The following is a 10,447-nucleotide window of genomic DNA, read 5'->3' as shown; positions in this document are numbered from 1 at the left end:
TTCTTATTTATTTATGAAAATGAATGAATATTGTATAAACATAAACAACTAATGTAAAGAGCAATGTATGTACAAGTTGGAAAATATTAACATGAAAATATTCCAGTTGAATACAATTCTAAACCATTTATGTCAGAAAGGATTTTATAATTTAACATTAAATTTTTCTTCAAATGACAACCAATTGAGCCAATGTAATTAAAAAATGAAGAACTGAAGACTAATTAGAGTAATGTCCCATGTTTGAGTCCGAGGTTTAATCAGTGTGGTACTAGTCAGCTTCATCCCTTGCCAAGATCTTCTGAAACAAAAGAACTTTTTTCCTGACATTAGACATGAAGGGTACATTGTTAGTCAGCTGTTGTTCTGTTTCTTTTTTCTTGTTCAGCTCCAGAATTCTTGCTGCCTCCTCAAACATTTCATCAGTGTAGTGAGTTTCTTTATTTGATGCCACCATCTCATCAATTTTTTTGATCAGATTGACAACTTGAGCTCTGTTCTTGATGTTACTGTTGTCAAACATATGATACCTGTTACCACATCTGTTCAGCAACTGTTTAACCTTCTTATGGCCCTCTTTCAGATAATTTTCTATTGTTATGCCCTGTGTAGTCAGTTTGTCACCATGAGTGAACACAACAATCATGTAGTTTGAGGCCTTTGGTCCAAATAGTTTTTCCAGGGCATCCACACAGTTTTGCTCTTCTTTGGTAAACCTACCAATCTGTAGGACCAGCAGGAAGACATGAGGGCCCGGAGTGGTAATCTGTATACATTTTGCAATTTCTTTCTTCATGATGTCTGCAGTTTTAGACGTATCCAGAAGGCCGGGTGTGTCGACCACAGTGATCTTTCTTGCACAGTTTGGAACATTTTCAAACTCACAGGTCTGCGTCACTGACTCTGAGCTCACATTAGACTTAAAATATGTTTTCCCCAGGATGGTGTTGCCAACGGCACTCTTCCCAACACCAGTTTTACCGATCATCACAATCCTCCTTGGAGGACCTGCAGAAAGAAAGAAAGACTGTTATTTTTACTCTTGAATAATGAAACAAGTTCCACCTAATACACACTTACTGCAGTATTAAGAAGAAGTATAAACATGAGATAACGTTACCATCAGGGATTGCAGCACCGTTGCCCATCTTTATTCTTATCTTGTTAGCTAATGAACAGAAACCCAGCTCTCCACTGTTTTAATCTAAAGCAGCTCCTGCACTCCGCCCACTGGGTGGAGCTAACCTCTCAGCCTATATCACCAGGAGTGCATCTGACACATTTCAAAGCTGATTCAGATTCTGGTGAAATCTGCACACTGTTCATTGTTAAGCAGCTGACAAAATGAATTTTTCAAAGACTCAGGGTAAGTAACTCATGTAACTGTCATACTTTATTCCATCAAAATTTATAAATCTTCTACAGCTTCAATATATCTGTAAACACAGCAGATTGTTTAATATATTCAACATGAACAACTGAAACTCTTCTTAAATTTCTAAGAAAATCTGAAATTAATAATATGGACAATTTTCTCAACTTCGTGATCAGGACTCCATATTTTGCAATATATCATCTGTAAACTTTTTAATTTATTCATTTATTATAATTTTTTAAGCCAGCAGTGTTTGTTTTAGGTGAATCGTCTGTATGTTAATCGTCTAATCTCAGTAGGTAGCTGAACATTGTCCTTAAAAGAATCCACAAAGTAAAATGTAGTTGAATTAGAGCTGCTTATTAGCGACAATTACACAGTTTGAAATCATGATGTTATGTTTAATTTGTAATTTATGTGATAGAGAGCAGTAAAGAGACAATCCATGCTTCCTAACAATCAAAGCTAACAAAATATCAAATATCACCTAATGTAATCTTAGTTTGTTATGTGTTTTTGGCATCTTGTGGTCACTTATGGCATTGCAGCTAAAAGCGACTGCCTCTGAAAATTGTACAACAATATAGCTGGTGTTATTTTAAGTCTCTCAGTCTGTGTATCATAAAGGCTTTTTTCAGTGAATTTGTCTGGCATGAAAATTTGTTAAAAGGGTTTTCACAATTTTTAAAATACCTTTTCTTTTTCCTTTAAAACTTCATGTTTTCCCTGTCTGCATGGGTTTTAACATTCTTGTTAGGTAAATTTGTGATTTAAAATTTAACACAGTGTGGATGTTGTCTTAAGAGTTTTTTTTTTTTTTAACCTGCACTTATGAGTTTGGGGACCTAAAATTTAATATGTTTAGTGAAGAATAACTGCCATTAAGACTATGAACAGTATGCTTTTCTAGCTTTCTACTCTGTCTGCGCACTCAGAGCGCTTTATACAACTAATTCATTCACACAAGCACTTCTTCTAAGCCCTTAACTGCTAAGTATCCTAACATTCATACACATTCACACTCCAATGGATGCATCGGAGAGCAACATGGGGTTAGTATATTGCTGGAGACTGGACTGGACAGGCTGCTCTAGACTGGAGCAGCCTGGGATCAAACCTCTGACCTTCTAGTTAATGACTGACCTGCTCTGCCACCTGAGCTACAGCCACCCCAAATGTCAATCTCACTGCTATTGAATTGGCCTGTAGAAATGTATAATCATAAAAAATTTAGTTTTCTTGGAGACATAAAGATTTTGTCACAATACTGCACAGTGAGTCAGAGAGTATTTTTCAGTTATGGACAGAAGTGAAATGTCTCTGTAGTTACAACACAATGTTGTGTTGCCACACACGTACAAAGACTGACTTACAAGGTAAAGCAACACAAGCAACACTATCACACCTGGTACAGGAATGAGCCTTTAGTGCACACTTTGGACAAAACAGTTGTTTCCTTTATAAGATAGAGAGACATGCTGCAAGGCAGCCAGCCTGTTGGAGAATAATAGTGCAATAAAAAGCAGAGTCTTAGCACAGCAGCTGCACAGCCCTTTTTGTACTGTGAAACTGTTATTTTTTTTAGTTATGTTTAATGCCACAGATATATGTGAATGATTTAATATTCTTATAAATTATTATAAAATAAAGCAGATTGTTTCAGAAAGTTATTATTGCTTTTGCTTCCACAGAAATTCCTGGCAAGTTTACTATCGCTTTGTTTGGAGAAAAGCCTGATTTCATGAGCAAGATTGAAAATACAATCCTCCAAGGTCATGGTACTTTTGGGAAGCCTTCCCCTTACTGTGAATTGAAAGAGAATGATTCATTCAGGATCATCAGTGCTCCTAAATTCTTTGATGATGAATGTATGAATCCAGACCAGAAGATTATTGACTTCATGGCACTTTCATATCCTGGCCCTCATTTGTTCATACTGGCAATAGAGTCAGAAAACACATCTAAAGAAAAAGTAGGGAATCAAATCAATGCATTTAAATATATCTTTGAAGAAAATGTCACAGAAAATTTAGTTGTCATCTTAGAAAAACAAGAAAACAATGATTTACTCAGTTATGTAGACAAAGTGTTCAATGTCAAGTCGGTTATTCTGAAAAGAATGGATTCAGTATTTATGAACTGGTCTTCAAACCATCAGTCATTTCAGTTTGACTACAAAAACTACAGCCACAAAATTGTACAAAGAAGGAAACATGAGTTGGAACACAAAAGGTAAAAACTTATTTTTTCCATATTCTAATTTTGAGATAAACTGGTATTTATATTTTTGTGTACAGTCAAAGTGATTACTGTTAACTTTTCAGAAATGAATTCCATCCTTACAATGACCCTCAGAGAACAGGTAAGTATATATTAGAATGCAGATTTTTCTGTTATTTATTTATTTATTCATTTATTTATTTATTAAATATTAGAAAAATCATATAAAACGTTAAATGATTACCGCTATAATTACACCATTATACTCAGTGTTGATTTTTTTATTATTATTATTAATTTCAGGTAAAATTTCTGTTTTTTGGCTGGCCAAATCTTTTAAGGCAAATCTACACTGTAGAAATCAAGTGTTTAGTCTTCTCCATCAGCTATTTTCATTTTCTCTATTTTATCCTCTCCTCTTCTCTATTTTTCTCTCCCTCTCCTTCTGTTAACTTTCTCCCCAACTTTGCTGTCTTTCTTATGTTTCTTTTCCATCCCCTAGTCTTGTCTACTCTTACTGTAATAACTGCAAATAAAAAATCCTAATAAAAATCTAATAAAATATGACTATCTAGTAGACCATTATAGCAAAAGCCATGGTTCACTTGGCAAAGTAAATCGGTTCTGATTGCTACATTGCCAGACAGGTCAGGCAAAGAAAGAGAACAGTTTCCTTTTAATTCATTTATATATTTTTTTTTTGTATGTTTTTCATAGAACCAGGTGTTTTCATAGTAATCTTAACAGGTTTCAGAAGAGCAGTAATTATGAAAATAGATTATCTATTACTGACCCCATATCCCCGACTCTCCAAACATCTAAGTGGAAATGTTCTGAAAGGGTATACAAATGCATACATACTATCCATGCAGTTGAAAAATGCCTGAACATGTCTAAATGAACAGCATTCATTGCACATGCTTCCTCAGGTGTCTATTCGCTATGCTCCTTCAACTCTTCAAAGAATCTTTTCTTCACCTGAGCATAATATTAGTATACCTCAGACATTATGACACAATAAATACATCCAGTTAAAAAAAACAAAGCTAAAACAATGATTAGATGTCTTACCTTCAAACTGTACATAATGCCTGACTGTAGAGGAACAGTTGAGAACTAAGAAATTAACTCAATTCCTGTTTTACATCTTCCAGGTGGCAGTGCCCACAGTTCGTTAGATGCTGTGTTTAACATAGTTCTGCTGGGAAAAGGTGGGACTGGAAAGAGCGCTTCAGCAAACACAATCCTGGCTGCAGAGAACTCCCTGCAGTCAATGCTTCCATCCCTGACAATTGGGAATAGCCAGCAGGATTCAACCCCATTTAAATCCTATCCAAGCTCAACACCAGTAACCACCAAGTGTGAGACCAGAATGATGAAGGTTGGGAGTGGAAAACAGATTAGACTGGTTGACACCCCAGACTTCTTTCATGAAGACATATCCATGCAAGAGGCACAGCTGAATGAGTGTAAGAAGTACTGTCAGCCAGGGCAGTGTGTGGTGTTACTTGTGATACAGCTCGGCAGGTTCACAGAGGGCGAGAGAGGAATATTAGAGAACCTGGAGAAACTTCTTGGCTGGAGAATCAGGGAAAAAACAATCGTCCTGTTTACACATGGGGAAAATACTAAATGTAACCTGAACGAGTTCATTGTTACACGAAGTCACCTCAAGGAAATATTGGAAGCTTGTGGCAATCATTACCATGTATTCAAGAACACCTCCAAAGACTCTAAACAGGTCAAGGAGCTCATCAAAAAAGTTGAACACTTGTTTCCAAATTTGACAGAAAAAGACCCATCTCCACAGTGCTGTTTGTGTTAGCTTTAACTTTGGTTGATGTGCAGTGAATGTCCCAAAAAAGTGATCAACTCCAAGCCCGTTCTCACTCGTGACGTGTAATATACCGACGATTTGTCACATCCCGAGGCGTTCCATGGGAAGGTGACCTTCCACAATCCCATGCTACGCGCCGGATTGTGGATGAAATTGAATAGAATAACGCTCCCACGGTAACACACATTCCAGCCGTGTACTACAGCCCTAACCATAACCTTATCCCTAACGTTAACCACCACCTTAATCGTGTTAGTGTTTTCCAAAGCGATTTAAGTCAAATAAATGTACATGCGTAGATTCATTCAAAACAGTTCTCATGTTTCCTCATTTTTCCAAACTCATAATATAGGGACGTGTTGGGTGGCCGAAAGTGTAATATACCAATGATTTGTCACCTAGTGTAAAATGTTACGCTTTGGGAGTGAGAACGTGTTGTAAACTCCATGTATCAGTTTGTGGAGAAGGTACAAGTGTAATCCTTTGATGCAGTATGAATTTATTATTGTGTGTATTTATCTTGATAGGTGTTCTGTCATAGTAATTCCAATCTTCAAGTTTAGAAGGTTACTTATTACTTATACTTATTTGCCTTTAAATATATATACATATTTTTTTTTTTTGCAACTTAGGAAAATAAGTATGAATAATCAAATATAATGAAAAGATAATTAAAGACTTCAGTATAGTTTATAGATAGTCATTGTTCATTTTTTTTTTCTCCTTTTTTTCTTCATTGTTCAGTATGTTCAGTATTGAGAGATCAAAACAGGTTGGAAGTGGGTGGGCAATATCTCCAGTTTTTCTTTTTTTTGTATATCAGAAACTTGGGGTATGTTAAGGAAAGATAGTTTAGAAGTATCGGTATAGCATAACGTGCATAAGACAAAATGTTGATGAGTAAAATATAACAATTTCTATACATCCAGTTTATTTGATATCTATTCAAAACAAAATGGAAAATAATGATAATAATAAACTCAACTTAATCCAGCAGTTATGTTGTGTCAGTTATTTAAAGTCTTGTTCTAACTAGTATTAACTATAAATGTTTATTAAAATATCTTTATTACTGGTAGTTCACATATCAGCTCGTGCCCTTTGTTCTGTCCATCTGGGGTGTTACTCTTCCTTCTATTGGAGCAGGTATGCAGACATGTGGTCTCTGGCTCTCGGGGGTGGTTAATATTGCAGCCTTTCACTGTCACAGTCTGGCGGGGGCAGACTATATGAATTGCAAAAAAGGACCCAAAATGCAGACTCCAAGGAACAGGGAGCAAAACGTGAATGTTAACAAAAGGCGAGCCGTTTAATGAGGCTGGTAAAAGGTACAAACAAAAGGCAAGGCAAACTGAAGCAAAATTAACACAAACCTAAACTGGGAAATCTAAACAAACAATAAGAAAAACAAGAAACTTGGAAGCATGGCGAAGCATGGCGAAGCATAGCAAAGCATGGCATGGCATGGCATGGCATGGCATGGCATGGCATGGGAAACATGGCGTGGACAACAGACGACCTGACAATGACACACTGAAAACAGAGGACTTAAATACACAGGAGGTGATTAGGGGAAGTGGGAACACATGGGAGAACAGCTGACTGACTTGAGGCTAATGACAGGACAGGGGAAGTGAAACTAAATACAATGAACAAAGAACACACGACTCCTTCAAAATAAAACAGGAAACATGAGACAGACATGATAATACAAACTTGATAACATAAGACACGCAGCATGAAACAAAGGGTGAGGGAAACTTAAATACAGGGGAAGAAAACACAAGGAGTCTAATAACCAAATGAACTTCGCTAATCTAATGAACTTAAACATAAACTAAAACTTAAAACGCTGGGTCAACCGACCCAGGAACATGACATTCACTGATGGCACTTTATTTATGCTTTGATGGTTACCCAAGTGCTGTCAGCGTTAATCTTGCTAAAATGTCATTAACGCCATAACCGTATTAACGCGGCAAATCTCCGTTAGCGAGTTACCGCGGCTCACTCTGTGCGAGGAGCTGCACAGCGCTAACCGCGCTGACGCGTTGACAAGCTCAACAACCTGTTCTCTGTTCATGGTGTTAGTGTTGTCAAACACAAGATACCTGTTACCACATTTGTTAACCAATTTTCCAATCATGTTGTGGCTAGATAGAACACGACAATCATGTAGTTTGAGACCTTTGGTGCAAACAGTTTTTCCAGGGTGTCCACACAATTTTGTTCTTATTTGGTAAACCTACCAATCTGCAGGACCAGCAAGAAGACATGAGGGCCAGGAGCGGCAATCGCATGGATTTTGCGATGTCTTACTTTATACTGTCTGCAGTTTTAGATCTGTCTAGAAAGCCAGGTATATCGACCACAGTGATCCTTCTTTCACAGTCTGGAACATTTCCAAACTCACAGGTCTTTGTTGCTGACTCTGAGCTAACACTAAATCTAAAATGTGTTTTACCCAGGATGGTGTTGCCAGTAGCACTCTTACCAACACCAGTTTTCATAATCATCAGAATCCTCATTGGAGGACCTGCAGAAAGAAAGAAAGACAGATACAGTGTTATTATTATTGTTTGAATGAACATATGTTCAACTGCAATAGAAATTAAAAAAGAGGCAGCTAATAAACGCTGACTGTAGTATAAAGAAGAAGTCTATATAAATTAGCCAACTTTACCATCAGGGAAACATGCAGCACTGTTACCCATTTTGGTTCTTGACTATTTGGCAAATGAACAGAAATGCAGCTCTTCACTGTTTTAATGTGGTGCAGCTCCCTGCACTCCGCCTATTGGGTGGACCTAACCTCTCAGCCTATATCACCAGGAGTGCATCTGTTACATTTTACAGCTTAAAAATAATTTTTCAAAAGCGCCATGTAAGTAACTCTTACTTGCATTGTTCCACTGCATTTACGAATCTCTAGTCTTTAATATAGATATAAAGACTGGAGAATGTTGCGCATTCTGCCTATGTGGTTTATTATCACACCCAAATGACACAGTTCCACAATGAATCTAATTTTCATTTTTAACTTTTGTTGATCCTTTGACGTCTCCTCTAGCACCACCATGAGGACAATTTCTGGCGAGTCTTCTCAAAATTTTCATAAAATGTGCAACATCATGGTGTGCAGAGAATCAACAGTACTGGCTGTGTTATCAACACTTTTTCATCAAGTGTCAACAATAGGATGCTATGTAGATATCCTGTGACTTAATCCATCAGATTTTCAATTATAATCTTAACAGCCTGCCATAAAGTATAAGGTACTGTGTTGACAAGAGAAATACAGAATTATATATTCTTTTTGCAAAAAAGATGGAAATGGCTGGGGTGAACCCATACTCAAGAAGAAGGAGGAACACAGGGTAACTTAAAAGAATGGATGAAGGTGCACAAAGGTAGACTATCTTATGCAGAAGGTGCAATCTGAAAGAGACTGTAAGACAGCCTAGACAGAATGTCGCAGGGCAGCATTGTAGGATGACTTTGAAAATCAAGAAAAGGAAATGAGTCAAGACAGAGGCGAGGATTAAATGGTGGAAATTAAAGAAGGAAGAATGTTGAAATAGTCTTTAAGTGATAGGGGAGAGTCACCATTAAGCATACCATTTTTTGAGGTTTCAGAACTTGAGCAAACCAATTCTTCCAAACTGTTGCACTCTGTGGAATGCACTGCCTCTATTTCTACAGAGTTTGAACTCTGTGGAAACATTTAAAAAGCAGCTAAAGAGTTTTATTTATATAGTGCCAAATCACAGTTGCCTCAAAGCCCTTTATATTGTAAGGTCAAGACCCTATAATGATACAGAAAACAGCAGAGAAAAAAGCTTAGGCGACAGTAGAGAGGAAAAACTCCAAGTTAACAGGAAGAAACGCCCAGCAGAACCAGGCTGAGGAAAGGGTGGCCATCTGCTGCAACCAGATGGGCTGAGGGGAGGAAGACAGGACAAACGACAAGCTGTGGAAGAGAGCCAGAACAGAGGGCAGAGGACACACAAAAAGATGGGTATGGAGGCATGGTGGTGGAATAAGGAAATACAGGAGAATATTCAAATGAAGAGAATAGCAAAGAAAAAGTGGGCTAAAAAAATGAATAAAGTAGACAGTGGTGCTAGGAGGCTAGACATAAAGGGAAGAGACAAATACAAATGCAAAGGAAGAAGCTTACAATGAGTTTGTGTTCCACCCATTAAAGGGAGACAACACAAAGGAACTAGAAAAAGGACTTGTATCAATTAGCTAGTTGGGTGTGCAGAAGGATAGAGATGAAAGATGTACTAACAAGTGAACAAGATGGAAGGCTTACTTTGAGGAACTCAAGAATGAAGAAAATGAGAGCGAAGGGAAGGATGGATGGAGGATATTAATGAATCAGGAATTGCAGAGGATATGTAAGGAGGAAGTAAAGGCAGCAATGAAGAGGATAAAGACAGGAAAGGCGACTGGTCTAGTTGACAGTAAGTAAATGTTACTGCATGAAGAATTCTAGAGTGGCAGAGAAGTATGTGATGCTGGTGCAGGATACACAGCAAAATCGCTGGTGTGAAATTAACACTGTGAGTGTTAAATTTAACACTAGAGAAGTGTCTATATGTGTCCACTCTTTTGAGTGTTAAATTAACACTTTTCAAAGTGTTGTATTTTTAACAATGAGCTAGTGTTATTTTAACACTGCACAGAGTTAAAGATTAACACTGAGTAACACTGACCAGTGTCAAAAATATTCTACACTGGTGTTAAGTGTTAAAAAATTAACACCAAATAGTGTTGGTAGTACTTTACACTAGCCCTGGTGTTTAAAAATTCAACACTGAATAGTGTTAATTTTCTAACACTAACACTAGTGTCAGTCAAATCATTAATACCACCAGATTACAATCAACTCCCATTAATCTCTGATATCTCTACTGCTACAATTAACCCCTAACCTCTACCCATTACAAAAAAAATACAAGACATTAACGTTCCAAAATACTTTGTATTCAGATACACCACAAGTAAAC

At 37.2% G+C, this 10,447-nt stretch overlaps 2 protein-coding genes across 2 annotated transcripts; one reads left to right on the top strand and one right to left on the bottom strand.

The window, feature by feature from the left end:
* Window positions 1-1,164, bottom strand: LOC109203035 (immune-associated nucleotide-binding protein 9-like). Its single transcript, XM_019362063.1, has 2 exons — window positions 1,121-1,164; window positions 1-1,008 (listed from the first exon to the last, which is right to left on the bottom strand). Exons 1-2 carry the CDS (start codon window positions 1,146-1,148, stop codon window positions 272-274), a joined length of 765 nt encoding a protein of 254 aa, XP_019217608.1. The 5' UTR covers window positions 1,149-1,164; the 3' UTR covers window positions 1-271.
* Window positions 1,165-1,295: 131 nt separating this feature from the next.
* On the top strand, window positions 1,296-6,420 carry LOC102078507 (GTPase IMAP family member 8-like). The gene is made up of 4 exons (XM_005470516.3): window positions 1,296-1,366; window positions 3,067-3,607; window positions 3,700-3,737; window positions 4,750-6,420. The coding sequence occupies exons 1-4, from the start codon at window positions 1,345-1,347 to the stop codon at window positions 5,418-5,420; spliced, it is 1,272 nt and encodes a 423-aa protein (XP_005470573.1). The 5' UTR covers window positions 1,296-1,344; the 3' UTR covers window positions 5,421-6,420.
* Window positions 6,421-10,447: the final 4,027 nt, after the last annotated feature.

The sequence above is a fragment of the Oreochromis niloticus genome, linkage group LG7, assembly GCF_001858045.2.
Source record: "Oreochromis niloticus isolate F11D_XX linkage group LG7, O_niloticus_UMD_NMBU, whole genome shotgun sequence".
Lineage (NCBI taxonomy): Eukaryota > Metazoa > Chordata > Actinopteri > Cichliformes > Cichlidae > Oreochromis > Oreochromis niloticus.
This window is presented reverse-complemented; position numbering and strand designations above follow the sequence as displayed.

Excerpts from the sequence above, each read along its gene's own strand:
- LOC109203035 (XM_019362063.1), bottom strand. The coding sequence starts at position 1,148 with ATGGGCAACGGTGCTGCAATCCCTGATG. Across the intron at positions 1,009-1,120 it reads CGGTGCTGCAATCCCTGATG|GTCCTCCAAGGAGGATTGTG; the intron begins GTAACGTTATCT and ends TTCTTTCTGCAG.
- LOC102078507 (XM_005470516.3), top strand. The coding sequence starts at position 1,345 with ATGAATTTTTCAAAGACTCAGG. Across the intron at positions 1,367-3,066 it reads GAATTTTTCAAAGACTCAGG|AAATTCCTGGCAAGTTTACT; the intron begins GTAAGTAACTCA and ends TTGCTTCCACAG. Across the intron at positions 3,608-3,699 it reads CATGAGTTGGAACACAAAAG|AAATGAATTCCATCCTTACA; the intron begins GTAAAAACTTAT and ends TTAACTTTTCAG.